An 18,113-nucleotide genomic window follows, 5' to 3' on the forward strand; every position below is an offset into this window, starting at 1 on the left:
TAAATGCATCAACATGAGGCCCACGTCTACAGAAGGACCCACTCAGACCAGCAGGGTAGAGGCCTGTTCTGACTTTAGAAGTATCCGATCTTCAGGCTTGTGTTAATGAACACTACCAAACGTATTTTTTGGAAACATCTGCAGTATTCTATAATTATATGTATAATTGCAGTAACCCTATAAGATAATAACATTTGTGTTGTACAGTTGAAAAGACCCACTGTCGAGGATTTCAGAGGCTTTTTTAATTTTTGTGGCAGCTTTTTCAAGAAAATTGCAATGAAAGCTGACACAGGATCATTACACAAAGCAATACCACAGGTATAAACTGACACTGTGTAGGTGCTGGGTAATACACCGACTATACATGAGCAGGTTTATAGACTTGTAGACCTGACAGGCGTGTCAGCAGGCCCCTTCATGCTGAAATCCATGTCAGGTCTTTTAAAACCTGTGAGGTTGTCGGCGCAGCGTTCATCCATGTTCTGTGTTTAAAGAACCAGAGGCCCTGACGCGGTGAGACAGGAAGGGACCAGAACCAGAGGCCCTGACACTGTGAGACAGGAAGGGACCAGAACCAGAGGCCCTGACGCGGTGAGACAGGAAGGGACCAGAACCAGAGGCCCTGACGCGGTGAGACAGGAAGGGACCAGAACCAGAGGCCCTGACGCTGTGAGACAGGAAGGGACCAGAACCAGAGGCCCTGACGCTGTGAGACAGGAAGGGACCAGAACCAGAGGCCCTGTGAGACAGGAAGGGACCAGAACCAGAGGCCCTGACGCGGTGAGACAGGAAGGGACCAGAACCAGAGGCCCTGACGCTGTGAGACAGGAAGGGACCAGAACCAGAGGCCCTGACGCTGTGAGACAGGAAGGGACCAGAACCAGAGGCCCTGTGAGACAGGAAGGGACCAGAACCAGAGGCCCTGACACTGTGAGACAGGAAGGGACCAGAACCAGAGGCCCTGACGCTGTGAGACAGGAAGGGACCAGAACCAGAGGCCCTGACGCTGTGAGACAGGAAGGGACCAGAACCAGAGGCCCTGTGAGACAGGAAGGGACCAGAACCAGAGGCCCTGACGCTGTGAGACAGGAAGGGACCAGAACCAGAGGCCCTGACGCTGTGAGACAGGAAGGGACCAGAACCAGAGGCCCTGTGAGACAGGAAGGGACCAGAACCAGAGGCCCTGACGCTGTGAGACAGGAAGGGACCAGAACCAGAGGCCCTGACGCTGTGAGACAGGAAGGGACCAGAACCAGAGGCCCTGTGAGACAGGAAAGGACCAGAACCAGAGGCCCTGACGCTGTGAGACAGGAAGGGACCAGAACCAGAGGCCCTGATGCTGTGAGACAGGAAGGGACCAGAACCAGAGGCCCTGTGAGACAGGAAGGGACCAGAACCAGAGGCCCTGACGCGGTGAGACAGGAAGGGACCAGAACCAGAGGCCCTGACGCTGTGAGAAGGGACACATTGGCTTTTTGAAATAAATGACATGAAATGGTTGTGAACTAGGGAAATGAACAAATCTGTGCATCAGGTATTTCAGCCTCTTTCTGAATCAACATGTTAATCCTAAAGTTATTTCAAGGTTTTCAGATGGAAATTACAGATGTTAATATAACTTCAGGTATATAACTTGACTTGTATAATAACTTTCACATTGCACACTTTTGTTTTGTACTTATATTTTATATTTGCTGTAAATCATGTCTACATATGTTTGTCATGATCCTGGGCTTTGTTGTTATTTTGTACCCTGTTCTTATTAACCTGGTTATTTTCACGTTTAGGCTTCCTAGGTGTGTTCTGTTTCCTACTTGTCCTGTGTTCTGGCTCTTTTCTGTTCCTTGGGTCTGGTCTTGTTTCCTGTTTTACTTTGAAGTCCTGTTTGTTGGTGGGTGGAGGTGAACAGCTGAGTCTTGTCCTGAGGTGGCTCTCCTGAGCCCTTCCTCTGTGGAGTGGTTGTTCAGTTTCTCCAGTGCACTGGACTGCATATATGACTGCTTCTCCCTGGGAGTGTTATCCTTGGGGTGAACCAGTCTCTGTCTCAGTGTTGTCATCGGTTTGAAATGGACCGGGATGTCATGGTTGTTGAAGATCCTGTGGAGACTCTTGTCCTCCTCAATGTGAACTGTGAAGTCCAACAAGGCCAGATTATTGTGCCTGGGGTCCTCCCGAGTGAACTTGATGTTCACTGCGTGTGTTCTGTTAATAAACAGCAAAGTAAGAATTTCACTGCACAGGGAACCTGCTTCCTTTCTGTGCACATGACATTAAACACTTTGAATCTTGAATAACTGACATGAATTCTGCCTGTTGTATATGTATATGTTTGATGTGCTTTTTAAGAAATGTTTGATTACGTGTTTGCTCCATCTGGTATTCATGAGGGCTCTCATGATCCAAGCCTTCCCCATGACTGCATACTCTCAGTGGCTATTACCTGAATGATTCCTTTCCAAATGTAAGCTTACAGAAAAAATACCGAGCCACGAGAACAGTTTTTAATCTGATGTGACTTTATGTATGAGTGTACATGGTATTTGCCTTTCCTATGATTTTTATTCTGAAACTCGGTGACGGTGTGAAGCCGGACGCTTCCGGCCGCGGGCAGAATCTCAGGGCAGCCGTGCTGGTGCGTGGAGCGGCAGTGTCCTCCTGGTTCCTATCGCTCGGCTGGGCTCTGTCGACCCTGGCGCAGTCTGTGGCTACTGTCTGCACACCTGGACCCCGGCAGCCTCTGGCAGTGAGTACCGTTAGCATTGCTCTTGTTCTTTCAGGGTTGAAGGACGAGCTTGACGCTGCCAGGCTTTACCTGCCTTTGGACTGCTCTGTGATCAGCAGCACGGTGCTAGAAGATGTTGTTGAAGCTGTGTGATTTCTGGCAGTGAAACAGGTTCAGTCCACACCAGCTGTGTCTTAAGTTCGATATCATGCTGTAACAAAGCTAAGTCTGGCTGGATGCTGCTACCGAGAACCACCGAGGCCTTGTCATGAAAAGCCCCAGCCCGGAGGAGCGTGTGTCTGCTTGTGATTAGTTAGCTAACATAGCTAACACAGCTAACATGGCTAACATGTCCATACTTGACCGAGCTGGACTAAAGACCATTGCTAATACCAGCTAACATTGCATATTCTGCGTGCTACTGTAAAACATTATGTTCTCACAGTCGCTGAGGTAACTAATCATGACATTTAGAGCTTTGAGCAGTTCGGAGATTCTGTTTTGCTGGAGAGTACCGTTAGCAGCGATCCTACCGACAGGAGCACATGTACAGTGGACCTTCTGCGGTACCGAGTGTAACTATGATATAAAACACGTAATTAAATGTGGTCTAGGTGGTCTTATCCCCCCATCCTTCCCTTTTTACTTAAACTCAGATTACTATGGCTGGTAGCTGGTAGAAGTGGATGGATGCTTGTTATTGATGACTGTGACTTAACAATGTATGACACTTTATCTACATCACCCCAGGCATCCTTCTCTGCACAGAAACATATTGTGTGCTGATCCCACATATGCTCCCAGCCACTGGCTGGGTTTAATTTACTGGTCCTGGGTTGGACCCCCTTTTCTTTCCTTCAGAACTACCTTTATTCTTAATGGCTTAGAGTTCACAAGCTACTGGAAAAAGGTTATTGAGACTTTTAACTTTGAACTTTTAACATGTCTATATGTTTAAGTGCAGGGAGTTCCTGCCATGTGATTGGCAACAACAAACAGTTGAACAGGTGTATCTGTACATGCGATCGCCCAAAATGAGACTAGACTATCAGCAGATACATCTTGGGCTTTACTATGCAGCTTGAACACAGTGAATTCCATTGTGCTTTATGTAGAGTATGCACAGATATATTTAAGTTCATAAGAATGACTTGACCTCTTGTGTGTTCAGTGGTAGGATTTGCAGTCACTCTGCACAAGGACTGTTTAGTCAGTTGCATGTGTACAAGTGTCATGAGGTCACTTGCATCTGTACACAGTTAACTGTCACTCGCACACAGTGTGTTGGCGATCGGTGTGAAAAGGAAGTGTAGAGATTATTACTGCGCCTGCTGTGTGATTCTGGTTGGCTAGCATGGACATGATCAAGGACCAGATTATTTTACAAACAGCGTGTTATTTATATGACATAACCCTGACGTTAATGAAGCCACTTGATATGCTTTATGTACACATGAGTGTTTGTCAGTGGACAAGGAGGAACAATCACAGTGTGGCGCACACATTATCTCACTCTGAAAACAAAGGGGAAACCCTGCAGATGGACAACACAAGCTGCTGCTTGCAGCATTGGAATCATTCATTCATCAGTGTCTGCCAGCCTCATGTTGATATTCTGCTGTCTGACACGTATACCAAAATGTTATTAGAGCCATCACACAGTGTGACTTGGTGTAAAGGCACCTTTGTGAGAAACTTGGGGGAATTTGTTACACTTACTCAGCTGTTCATGTACTACCTTTTCCTCATGCAGTTTGCAGAGATGAAATTGATTGATTGATGATGACAGTGTCAGTGTCAGTGATATTCATTGAGACTGGCAAACAGTCGAGAGGAAGTCTGTGCTGGACAAATGCACTGCACCCATGTTGGGACACACAGTGTAGTTTAGAATTGTCAGAAAAATACTGCTTATAAATGCAACTTCTTAACTTCTGTGTTTTATCTGAGCATTACCATGTGTTGTGCAGTTTCCAGCTTCTGTGTCTGCACACACGTTTTTAATGTGCAGGTATATCTGTGACAAAGTCTGCAAATAGGGATTAAATAGGGGTTAAAGTAGCTGGAAGATAGCTATCGGTAGTGTATGAATAAAAATGTTTAGGTATAATAACAGATTAGCTTCACACAGTAAAACACAAGTTTGAAAAATGCTGCCATATAAATAGCATTTAGTAGCATTTATGTTTTGAAAACTTAGAATACGAGTTATTAGATAAAATCTAAACTAAATCAATAATGATACCATTCAGAAAAAAATGTCTTAGAAGCACATACCTAGAACACTATACCAATTTAACTGGGTTCATATCTCTAAGTTCTTTCTCCAAATCTGAGATTAAAACAGTGGTTACAGGATAATCAAACATGCTGTCATCAAATATAGTGGTGGCTATGCTTAAAAACCTAACGTCAACCCATGCTACAGACAAGATAGGCAGGAGATGGTGACAGTAATGTTTCACCACGGAAGTGGCTTCTTGGGTAAATAAAACATCAGGCACCTGCGCAAAATACAAAGACCTGGAGGTGCTGTTTTAGGTTGTATATTTCCGTTCCTCAGATATTGAGATCTAAAGAGCAGAGTCACTGAATGCAGTATGCTGTATTATTAGAACAAAAATGATGCCATCATATTTTTTTTACCACATCTTATTCCAGGGCTGGAACATCTGGCTGCCCTGCAGCCGGATATGATCCCTTTTTTAAATCACATCTTCTGCATCTGTACACTCTGAGGCTTAAGTCTGCATTGGTCTGTCTAAATCCAGCTGTTCATGTCTGTATGTGTGAGAGATATCGCTCTGTATCACGAAGACTTTAAAGGCGCTGCTTAATGGACCAGATGGCTTATGTGGCTATGTCAAAGGTGAATGTGATGCCCCTTTGTTCCTGGTTTGAACAAAAGAGGGGACACCTCTGTTCCCAGCAAGCCATTGATCAGCTGTTGAATGCATACACTTGGCACAGGGCATATTACTATTACATGCATAAATGCACAGTAAAGACTGCTAAACTACCGTAACTTCAGACAGAAGCTTTCCCAGACAGCTTTGCTGTCACACAGAACGCTACAGGAAATCTTTCCTGCCTTATGTCATAAGACTGTACAACACCTCATCTCTGTGCCAGAGAGGACACGGACTCACTGCTGTAAGGGACAGATATTGCACAAGGTTTAGGTTTAGTATGTTCTATTCTTCTCTATTCTATTCTGTCTTTCTTGTAGACAATTAAACAGATCGACCTCAGTGTCTTGTCTCATAGTACCTCAGTCATTTGAATCATGAAAGAGTACAGAATGCCACTAGTACGCTGACTCATTGTAAAGTAGAAATCCGGTTTTATTAGGTATAGTTAGACCATTATGAAACAATGGAGGCTGTCTGTAATTAATGAGAAAAACTAATGACTAATAACCTTTGCATATACTAAAATACTAGAGGCATCATTGTTCTGCCCGATATTTAAATAATAAGATTCTGGCCAACATGCCAATATAATCACACTAGTATATCAATATTTGCAAGGACGAGCAACACAAAGGGGATATTCCGGTTTTAATTTTTCTGTTTACATGCAGAGGTTTTTTTATATCTAATATTTTCTACTGGCCCACACCTTTGACACTTTTACTCTTTTAATTACACAGCTTACTGTATACTGACAATAATCACTCTGAGTTCCAGTGAAAAAGCATTGATGTAATTAAATTATTGCTAATTTTCTGTCTCTCTTCTCTTTGTAGGTAACTACTATGATGCTGCTATGCATGCTCCCTGGTGGGTTTTGAGCCCTATCTTCACCCTGTGACAGGACATTGCACATTTTAATTTCTGTCACCATCTGACTAGTCCAGTCCCTTTGCATTTTGTAATATATTTAGCCATGCCAGATGTGAATCAATAATGACCAATATAGGGAGGAAAAACTCCAGTATAAAAACAAACTCAGAACATTGCCACGTTTGTGTTACTATCAGAAACTGTGCAAGGAAGCAGTAAAAGTTAGTAAGATTGAAGGGCCTGAAGTGCTTGCATTGCTGATAAAAGGGGCACCATCCTATCAGCAGGTTGGCAGCACCTGAGGCAGGCCCAGCTCTGAGGATGACTAGCCTGTTCAGACGCAGCAGCAGCAGCAATGGAGGCTCCAGAAGCAGTGGAAGCGGAGGTGGGGGTGGCAGTGGACAGGGGCAGCTCAATAACAGTAGACCCAACCGGCAGGTCCGACGCCTGGAGTTCAACCAGGCCATGGAGGACTTCAAGACCATGTTCCCCTCTATGGATTATGAGGTGATAGAGTGTGTGCTGCGCTCCAACAACGGAGCTGTGGATGCCACCATCGACCAGCTGCTCCAGATGAGCATTGATGGACAGGGCTCTGACAGCTCAGACTCAGATGACAGCATTCCACCAGAGGTCAGTGCAGAGGCTCCAATGAATGATGAGAAGCACTTGCTCCTCATCATTCATTGGACTGTGAGCTAAATCTCTAACTTACTCTTACTTGGAATAAAACAGAACTGTGGCAGAAATACATGTGCCTGTGTCTCTCTAGATTCTGGAGCGAACTCTAGAACCTGACAGTTCAGACGAAGAGCCACCTCCAGTGTACTCTCCACCAACATATGACATGCACATTTATGACAGAAAATACCCAGACGCTCCACCGACACCCCCGCCACGGTAAGAAGTCTGTTATTTTATGAATGTGAGGCCTTCATTTCACATTTATCCGATTAAAGGAGAACTTAACCGTTTAGTTTTAAGTTTATAACCTTATTGGCCTAAGGGGTATCATATGATTGTAATAAGTGATTCTGTTAAATAAGATGCTACTATCCACCAAAAACATTTCCTGACATGACTGGCTGTGTGGGGATGGAAGGCTTTTATACCCCGTTCACACTGGGGAAAAAAATGTGGCTTAAGCAGGATTCGGCCGCATCCAGATCAATCCAGATGTGTTTTTTTCTGAGTGTGAACACCTCGAATCCAGCTGTATCCAGTTTCATTTCAATTGGCTCAAATGTGGCTCAGGTGCGAACGCAAATGTGGCGAGCTTAAAATCAGTTTTATTTTTTCCTCAAATTCCGTTTTTTCCGTTTTAATTTTGGGGAAATCTGTTTTTCACAGTATAGTTTCTGGGAATCCCATGTTTTGACCGTATTTTACTACCAGAAGCGCTGTGTTTCTAATGTAAATGACTAAAATTGAATAGAAACAAACTTAAATTTATTGAGGTGACAACATGTTTCCTTAATACAGAGTATTATTAATACAGAGTGCATCAAAAACAAGCAGCAAGTGATGAAACTTTAGTTGACTTATTATAAAACAACCAAACATTTGAAACTTCTTCAAAGGGAATATGTTATATGTTCTTATTTTAATTCTCTTGTATCTTAATTGGTAGTTTGACTTTATACTGTGTATTATTATTATTATTTTTGTCCTACTTTTAATTCTACTGTGTCTGTGCTGTTGCAGTAACGTAATTTTCCCACTGTGGGACAAATCTTAATCTTAAATAATTTCCCCTCAGGGATAAATAAAGGAATCTGATTCTGACCAGAGACATCACCACTGAAATACATGATTGACAGCCTCTGTGTGCTGAGCTCAGTGAGTGTCTGTCTGTGAGGAGCTCTGCACTCAGGCCTCTCCAGTAGTTAGTATCTTTAAGTTTCCAGTCGCCAGAGTGTTGTCAGAATCTGTAAAACAACAGTTCACATGGTGCACAGAGGTCGTTCGGGAACTGCTCGGCTCCGTATTGAGGGGCGCAGAGTTTGGCAGTTTTTTTCGGTGAGGAAGGCAGAGCTGTATGCGGCCGCTTCGCCATGTCTTAAAGTGTTTTGAAAGGGGATCAGTCTGTGGACGGGGCTTCTTGTGCCCAGATTAGCTTCCCTCCGTGCAGTTTTCCCCGGACATATGTTCCTCTTACACACGAAAACGGCACTACAGTCAAATTATGTCAAATTCTGCGTTAAAATGTAAATTCCGTTTTAATCGGCCAATTCCGCAATTCTGCCGGCAATTCCGTGACCGTGGGAATCATAGGGCCCTGATTATCCCCGGTATAATCAAAGACAGCTGGACTCAAATGAAGGTGTAGAACCATCTCAAGGATGATCAGAAGAAATGGAAAACAAAATAGATGTTTGTCTCTGGCTCTTCCTTTTTGGGACTTTGAGTGCACAATATGAGGGATGTAAATAATTAATAGTATTAGTAATAGGTTTAAAAGGCTTAAAAGCTATGGATTGGTTGATAATGCAGTTGCTAGATTTTCTAAATCTCTCTGTGTCTACATGGGCTGTGCTAGATTTGAAGCGGAGGCACCTCTAGGTCATCAGCAGGTCAGAGGCTACCGGAACTGGAACCCTCCTCTGCTTGGAAACCTCCCAGATGATTTTCTGCGAATACTGCCTCAACAGTTGGACAGCATTAAGGTAAACATTTAATATGTATTCTGCAGAGGGCTTTTGAATGGCTGATTTTGCTGTAAAAATTAGTTAAACCATGCCAGTGTGCATATTTTAGCCAAAATTAGCATATGAATATATTTAATGTTATTGCCCACCATGCAGATAAAGATAAAATAGTTGAACACAGCCACAAAGAAATATATTCAAATGTATGTTACACTTTGGACTGTTGTAGAAGATCAGTTTTTTATCACATGGGACAGAGGTAAGTGTAGAGAATAGGTGGGTGTAATCTGGGAGAGCTCTTTAAAAGCTCTTGTCAGACTCCTTGGCATCCAAAAACTTGTTTTGTCTGAATGATTCTCAAACATGTTTACCGATATTGTGAACAGGTTAGTATTAATAATCATTATTTTTCCATTATTGTAATGCAGGTTGAGTGCATATTGATCTGGGTCAATATGCTACAGTAATGTGCTTTGGTACATCCTAGACATGATGTTAAGTGATTATGCAACTTAAGCAAGTACTAAGAGTTAAGTAGACCCAGAAATAAGGGTTAGAGTTTCACATGCATGAAATGTATGTTCATGTTAGGGCTGGGCGGTATTACGGTATTAAGGTATACCGGCGGGGCATACAGGTATCATTTTTAATACCGTCAATAAAAAAATGCAATCCGCTTATATAGAAGATAAGGATCAAATATTAAACATATTTTATTTGATGCCTTGTGTGGTTGAATCTTCAGTTTTACTTCAGTAGTATAATATATTTTACTTTTGGAGACGTTTGATAAAGTTTATGAACATGACGTGACAGCGAAGAGGAGAGAGAGAGCTGTAGTCGCATCTGTGACCTGGTCCCTTATAGAACACTGCTGTGGTTTAGAGGACGAGCCAGAGCTGAGATGGTGTTTAGTTTCTGAACGGTGTAGGCACAAGCCAACAGTTTGGTGCCGTTTGAGCCTACGTTTATAACTTTAATTGTTTCCATTACAAAAACCTGGCAGCAGAAAACATGACCGGCAGGTTTTCAGTTTACCGGACAAGTGTTTTATTACCATGCATAACAAAAACAGACAGAAACACATCAGGACGGGCTCATACCAGTTTAATTAATGCAGCGTGCTGCCAGCATGAAGTTTTAAAAAAGTCAGTTGGCTATATGTGTTTTCAATAAAAACAATATTAACTGAAAAAGATCACTTGACATGTTTCAGGGAGTCTATAATGCGTTTTACCTGCCGTGCTGGGGGGGCACTGCGCAGCACGCTACTTACGTATACTGGGGTAAAATGTGGAGGGTGTTTGGCGGTATCAAAATTTGGATACCGCCAAACCCTAGTTCATGTTATTGTCTATCTCTGCTTCTAGGTCTTTACAGTTCACACAAAAATACAAAAGGTGTATGATGCATGATATCTTGTAATCGTTTCTTTTTCTCAGCAGAGCTCTCAGAGCAGTCTCTCTCAGCCTTCATCCTCCTCCTCCTCTTCAGTTTCTTCCATAAGTCAGTGGGCAGCTCAGTCTGTCTCGGGTTCTGGGTCTGGAGCTGCATGTGTCACTAGAGGTTCAGGTTTGACAGCAGGAGCTACAGACCAAGATAAGAAACTGAAGCAGTACTTGGAAGATGAGCGCATCGCCCTTTTTCTGCAGAATGAGGAGTTCATGAGAGAGCTGCAGCGTAACCGCGAGTTCCTCGTTGCCTTAGAGAGAGGTAGGACTATACACACACTGTAGTGAATGTTCATACATAGAAGCAAAAATACTTGTATTGAGAGGGTTACAGAAATAATGACAGAGGCTGTCATCAGATCCTTGTCATTAAAGGTTCCTGTGGAGTTTTTTTTACCTCTAATAGTTCTCTCAAAAGTAAACGACAACCTAAGAAGACTACAATCTCAGATGGTGTGCTGTCTTAGCTGCACTCTGTGTGGACAGGAGTTCTTTGCAAAAGAAACAAAACTTGAGTGGTCTCCAAACTGTCATGACTGGATGGAAGCAGTAAACTAGTTAACACAATAGAGTTGTTACTTACACAGTGCTGTTGGAAAGTTTGTGATTTTCAAGTCCTTAAAGTAGAGTAGTAAGAACCCATATCAAATGAATAAAACTAAAATATTTCACTTTGTCATAGAGGTATTTAAAGAAAAAGAAAAAAAAAAAATTGCTACACATGTGTAAGTGGCAAAGGTATGTGACCCTGAAGGTCTAGCAGTTTATTTAAAAGGCCAAACTGGAATCCTTCAGTTCAGAAGTGGTGTGCCACGGTGTGTATGGCAGAGCTGCAAGGGGACAGTGGCTACTCTTCAAAAATAACACCGCTGTCTGTCTGCAGTTTAATAAAGCTCTATCCAGAGGACCACGTGGAAAAGATGAGAGCAGAATAGAATTATTTTGTCATAAATGAGAAGCCTAATGTTGGGAGAATGACACAGCATTCCAGTATATGACCCTAACCCATTTGTTAAAGATGGGGGTGGTAGTATCATGGTTTGGGCCTTTTTGCTGTTCCTGAGCCAGAACGACTTGTCCGCATTGATGGAACGATGGATGCTGAATTATACCTGTAATAATGACAAGGAAAGGTCAGACATCTGCCTGTGAGCTCAACACACCAATACACCACGAATACAGCAACAAGCACACAAGTCCTTTTACAAAAGACTGACATGTTGTGAAGCACTAGAAACAAGCAGTTCTTGAGTCAACTCAGATTGAAGCTCTTCTGTACTGAACAATGGACTAAACTCCTCTAAGCTCTAAGCCATTGTGGATGTCTGAGCATTTAAGGAAACCTTTAGTTGTTATTGTTGCCACATATATATATATATAATATTGGATAATTCCTAAATAAATAAATTTAGTAAGTGAAATATTTCTGTATCATTTGTTTGATTATGTTCTTGTTTGTCAAAATCAGCTGATCAATGCAGGAATATAGAACATTCTACAGGGTTCACAAGCTTTTACGCATAATAAAACTCCACAGGCTTGTGTTTGTGCTGTTATTACCATGATTTGCCTTGATACTCAGTGGCTTGGTCTTTGGAATTAATTTTGTCCAAGTAATTAAATATTAACCTTTCAAAGACACTAACACCAAGACTGCTGGCACTACAATATGACAGTTGAAGAAATGGTGCAGCAGTTATAACTCACTGATGCCCACAGCAGAAGTTTATCATTTTCTTTGCAGCACTGCTGACTAAGCCTTTATGATACTGTTGATAATTGTATCGGTGATGGAGCCGTGGGTTTGGTGGGTCATCTTATCACTAAAGGCCAGTTTTCAGGACTAAGAGGTTGAGGTCAGTGGTTGGAGAAGGCATTATGTTACCATGTGTCCTCATAGCTATAGAAAGACCACAGTGTGTCTGTGATCTTAAAATGGAGCCATGACGTCCTTAAGACTTGTAAACCGTGGAAAGGAAAACCTCAGAATACAAGATTTGAATACTTGATTCTGATTAGTCACAGTATTTTGTAGTCTCTGTCTAGAAGGACCTGCTGCCATACAGCACAGGCTGTTGTTCCAAAAACCCAAACCTATATAACCACAGCAATCCGGGGCTTTGTCTTTCTTTGCTGGACAAAATGAATTCCATAAGTGTCCATTTGTCATAGTCTTACATCCCTCAGCTTATGATCAAGGCACTTGCTTCTAGTGTATGGTTAGAGTTTTATGTTTAGCAAATAGGTTTTGTCAGTAAAGAAGAATGATAAAATTAAAGAAAGTATATGTCTTGGATGTAAATGACAGAATAAGAGACAGTGACCTAATCCTAAGATTGTCCTAACACTAAAACATAAAATGGAGTGCTTGAGATGAGTTGGCTAAAAGTAATGACTGCCTGCCTTGTCTGCAGCTTTGGTGTGTTCTTGTCCCACAACAAATGTTTTCCCCTCAGCAAAGACTGTTTGAGAAGACATGGAGGTGTAAAAGTTGTCATTAAACCATTGTACCAGCTCATCACATCTTGGTTTCACACATTAGTGGTCATAACATTTGCTCTCTGTTTTTAGATCGCTTGAAGTATGAATCAAAGAAATCAAAGTCCAATCATTCATCTAGCATGGAGGGTTCCTCAGGTAGATATCACTCATCATGCTTCCTCTGCAGAGCTATTGCCTACTGTGTCTACTGTGCACTCTGAATTCTACTGAGTACTGGTCTGTGTGTGTGTGTCTATGCATTCACTGTGATATTTGTTCGCCATTTCAGAAATTCGTATTCCAGACTATTAATAGTAGTGATCAGTTTGTTTGACATGTGCATGAGTGTACAGTGTGGCAGTGCTGTTGTGTCTGTGTGCAGGAGAACAGTACTCGGCAGCCTCAATGGAGGCCGTCTCAGATGATGCCATGTTCAGAGACAAACTAAAACACATGGGCAAATGTAAGTCTGCTGGTTTACGGTTCTGCTGGTATTTCACCGATAAAGGACATTTTTAAGTGGTTAACAACATTGTCACCCTTAGCAACAAGAAAGAAGCTGTTTGAAATTGCCAGAACCTTCTCTGAAAAGACAAAGAGGAGAAAGTCAAAAAGAAGGGCCCTCATGAAGCATCATTCGTATCCTTTACGTAACTGGGGCACTGTTTTTGTTGTTTAATCTTTTCCAATTAGCAACAGGTATGCCGCTCTGAGGTCAAAATAGCACTCAGGGACATTAATGTATATATACCTGACATTTTAAGACGTGCTGAAGCTGTGTTACTGCGTCCATTCTTGGCATTTAACTTACTAAAACTTTAATGCATCAGTTCTAGTATTGAGGACTGATTTGACTTTGACTTGGTGTTAGTTGTTCTTAACTGAGCTCCTTTCCAGACTGAGCACGGGCAACTCCACAGCCAACCTCTTGGACGATGTAGAAGGAAACCCTTGTGGTAAGAACTGCCACACACCCAATGTGAAAGATGATAGTGTATTAGAGAGCAGAGCTTCCTGACTGGTCTAACTTTAGAGTCCAGCTGCTCCCTCACATCAGGTGACACCTCACATGGCCTCACGCTCCTTTTGCACATTTCTGTCTGTTCCTGCCAGAGTGCAGCTTTTTGTGGTGCTTATGTAAACCAGCCACATCTTGGTGTTTACTGACATTTAACAATGTTGCTGTGCTTTGTCTGTATGTAGATGAAGACGGTCGGCCTAGAAGAGCGAACACTCAGGAAGAGACTGAACAACATAATGAGCCAGTATTATGGTAAGCTCCTCCTTAGCCTTTTGAAAGATGAGACTATGTTGAATGTTGTGCACGGGAAAACAATCCTACATAAGTTCTACAGCTTAAATCAAATCAGGTCTCATCAAATTCAGACGACTACTTTAGAGCAGCCAGTGATGCACAGCTGTGTCTGTCCTCAGTAACTTGATGCCACAGGCACACACTCACTCCTTTCTATATAACCCTGCTCCCAACCAGCTGCACTTTGTCAGTGTACTATATACATTTTAAGAATATTGGCTGATAGTTTTCTCCCCAAAAATCTCACAACGATCCAGTACTGGCCAGGCTTTGTGCTGATACAGTAACCTGTTGTGATGTGTCAGCTCTGTGTATTTAAACAAATCCTCTGTTAGGGAAGTCTGTATTGTCAGGGCAGTAGTTATCCACACAACAGACATGCAAAGTTTCACAGAGGTCACATGCAAAACTGTGTCAAACATTGGATGTCTGCTGCCTCTGTGATTCTCTGGGCCAGCTTTAGGCTCTAAATGAAGCGTTTTATTCTGGGATTAAAACCGCAGTAACCCAGAATCTCTTCTGTATTTCAGATCCTCCCAGGTTAACTGTACCATATCAGGGTTATCACAGCAACCGCAGCGCAACCCATGGGTGGTATCTCTGCAGCCCCCCCCACTCTTATTCAAACCTTGTGTAAAAGCTCAGCAATGAGTTGGGACCTCCACTCCCATGGACAGGAAGTGGACTGTTCCCTGCACTGGGCTAACTTTTTGTAAATTCTTTATCTGTGTATTATAACATTTTGTTGATAGTTTTAAATGTAAAGGAAATGCGTTAGCCCTTCCTACGTATTTGTTACCCGCTCTGACAGGAACTCTAGTATAGGATTTCCAGTGTGTTACAGTAGCAGACTGTATGATGGGCCCCCTCAGGTTGGGAGTTTCAAATCCAAAGTGTGCACATGCCCCTTTTATATACACTAAACCATGTAGAGCTTTTTTTTACCATGTCTTTGTAATATTTAGCTGTTTCTGAATTCCGGGGCTTCTGTATGAGTTTCACACGTCTTTATACTGTGGCTGTGAGTGTCAACACCTCTCCATCATCATGTTAACCATTTATTTGGAGTGTTGGAAGTGGTTCACTAGTTTGCCAAGACATTGAAGTTCATACAGAGTATAAAGGCAGGCATGTTCATAGCCACACCCTCAAACGTAATTTGAAAAGGCTGATGTCATAGTTTCTCTGCATTATTATTATGCTAATAGTTTTATTTGGGTTGTGTGTGATGGTCAGGACAGGTCATCAGTTCATCACAGGGCTACCCTAGACAGACAAACCACCATTCACATCTACACTCACATCTACGGCCCATGTAGAGGCCAAACAAGCACATCTGTGGGATGGAAACCGATGTACCCAGAGAAAACCCACTCAGGCACAGGGAGAACATGCAAACTCCACGATGAAAGGCCCCAACCCTCTTGCTGTAAGGCGACAGTGCTATAACCACTGCCCCACCATGCCATCCTTTACAATATCCACCTTTTCAATCTAGTAAGCAAGGGCTCTTGGGAAATGTGGACCACAAAAATAGCAACAAACCCATACATGAGATGAAATGAAATGGACAGACCAATTAAATGCAACCATTTAATTGGGACAGCAATATGTAACCCACCTAGGGCAGTCAGCAGAGATGTGTGGATAGAGCTAGGGTTAAACTAAACGGAGGAAGGACATTTGATGTGTGTCTGCAGAGACATGCCTGCACTCCTGCTGGCTGGTCAGGCACCATGGAGAGTGAATTATGAAAACTGCCCGGCAGTCTATCTGCAGTGAAAGTGTAACATCTACCCCCTACCTATAAACAACTGCAACCTCTAAATTTCTGCAGTATTTCCAGGTAGTCAATTTATAGAACCTAGAAATTTCATGTAGTGTATCATGTGCCATATCATTGAGTAGAAGCCATATCCTTCTCCAAATGCTGGTGTTAGTGTGAACAGTGGCATTCTGTGTAGACATAATAGAAGTAATAGGTGTGATTTCCACATTAGACTGCTCCCTTTCTGTTGATCGTTTAGATGTAGTATAAAGACTGATGTAGTTTGTGTTGTGTATACAAGAAAGTTTATAGTAAAAGACTAAGAAATTGCCTGATTTGAATCTCTAGAAGAAGAATATAAAATTGTTTCCAGAATATCTCCCTGAAGTGACCTTTCTAGATATGTGAGTAATATTGTGTTCTCTAATCTCATTGATAAAAACGCTCGTGCTCTGCTGCCATTATATGCAGTTTGTTGAGACTAAAACAAAGCTAAAACAATGACTATTTTTGACATATATTTAGCATGAAAAGGGCTTTATGTATATGACAGGTCTGTGATGATTGGAACATGTTTGCAAAATGCTGTTGTGGTCCTTTAAAAGTAGAAGTTATGGTAAAGCCAGCTCCATAAGTGATGAATGATAAGTGGAATTTAACCTGATTTTAAAAGTAATGCTTCAGCTATGATGATTTATTTCAAATATAGCAGTCAGTATGATATAGGATGGCAGATGGGTGAATTTTGTGTTTGGTCCATTACCTTTAAATCCAGAGCCACAGTATCACCTTAGCACCCTGCTGTCATTTGAAATGTGACGGCTTCCAGAGCTGTGTGGAGCCGCACATGGCCGCCTGGTTTTGATCTGTGAGATCCTCGATTCTTCTTTTAGAAAACTGCTTGCCTCTCAGGGAAACCACCAGTTATTCTCTTCAATTTAGAGTTTAGACATATTTTAAAAGCACAAAGGATACCCTACAGGTTATTTCTCTTTGGTAGTGTATACCACGCAGAGAGGACCGACATAGCAGAGACTAGACTTGTGTTTTTGTACACAGACAGTGCTTTTTTGGGTTTGATTCTGCATTAAAGACTGTTTTTCATATTGCAGTAGACAACACTGAGTAGGTTTGTTTGTTTCAGAGCACTAAAAGTCAGCTCTAAACTCTGAAGGCTGTAAATATTGGCCCAGACTGAACATTGTCATGGAAATAAGTTGACTGACAAGCCACCTTGTCCCCAACGACTACATCCAAAGCGCTGACAGGTATGTAGGCAGTGTGGAGGCTGTTCAGTTTAGAAACTGATTTAATTATCTTAATATGGTGTCAAACAACTAAAATGAGCTGGACAATTGAGACATATCAAATGGTATTGGTGGAGGAATCCTGTACAAAAAGTAGTGCTCTGTGATGTTGGTCTGGGTTTGTCCAGGATTAGCATACATGCGTCATGAATTCACATGAACTGACATCAGGCCTTTAGGCAGCGGTGAGTTGTTTCCAGTGCATATGGTTGTGGCACAGTTTGCTGATACTGTGAGAATGTATTTACACACTTCCCAGCTGTTTGACATGTGTGTGCTGCCATCAGTCATACTAAACACAGTGTGATTCTTCTTTAGGCTCAGCAGGTTAGATTTGATCCACAAGTAGTTCTTGTTAAACTTTCCCTCACAAGTTTTTTGTATGCAAGAATATTTCTTAATCACTAAAATTGTCTTGTACCTCGTCTGATTTGTTTGTGAATTATATTTGTAAATATATTAATATGACTATTAAAGTTTTTTCTATGAAGGAACATGTTGGCTTTGAGTGGTCACCCCGAAAGGTGAGTGTGACGGAGCGGCTCCGTCAGTGATCGTGGCAGCGTGCGCACACACAAAGCTGTGACATCCTGACGAGGCAGTGGGCAAGCAAAACCACTGTCCACTTAAATA

The 18,113-nt window shown here is 42.3% G+C and overlaps 1 protein-coding gene across 4 annotated transcripts; it reads left to right on the top strand.

Moving 5' to 3' along the window:
* The first annotated feature begins 2,585 nt into the window (after positions 1-2,585).
* On the top strand, positions 2,586-17,905 carry cuedc1b (CUE domain containing 1b). 4 transcript variants are annotated; one of them, XM_028419743.1, is made up of 12 exons: positions 2,586-2,746; positions 6,474-6,507; positions 6,795-7,143; positions 7,283-7,410; positions 9,050-9,176; positions 10,601-10,871; positions 13,181-13,246; positions 13,473-13,553; positions 13,636-13,729; positions 13,988-14,046; positions 14,294-14,363; positions 14,936-17,905. In XM_028419743.1, coding segments are annotated over exons 2-12 (1,260 nt in total). In that variant the 5' UTR covers positions 2,586-2,746; positions 6,474-6,493; the 3' UTR covers positions 14,937-17,905. The 4 variants fall into 4 exon arrangements, with proteins under 4 accessions (XP_028275544.1, XP_028275545.1, XP_028275546.1 ...); XM_028419744.1 differs by having other exon boundaries at positions 10,604-10,871; XM_028419745.1 differs by having other exon boundaries at positions 6,798-7,143.
* The last annotated feature ends 208 nt before the right edge of the window (positions 17,906-18,113 follow it).

The sequence above is a fragment of the Parambassis ranga genome, chromosome 13 (genome assembly GCF_900634625.1).
Source record: "Parambassis ranga chromosome 13, fParRan2.1, whole genome shotgun sequence".
Taxonomy (NCBI): domain Eukaryota; kingdom Metazoa; phylum Chordata; class Actinopteri; family Ambassidae; genus Parambassis; species Parambassis ranga.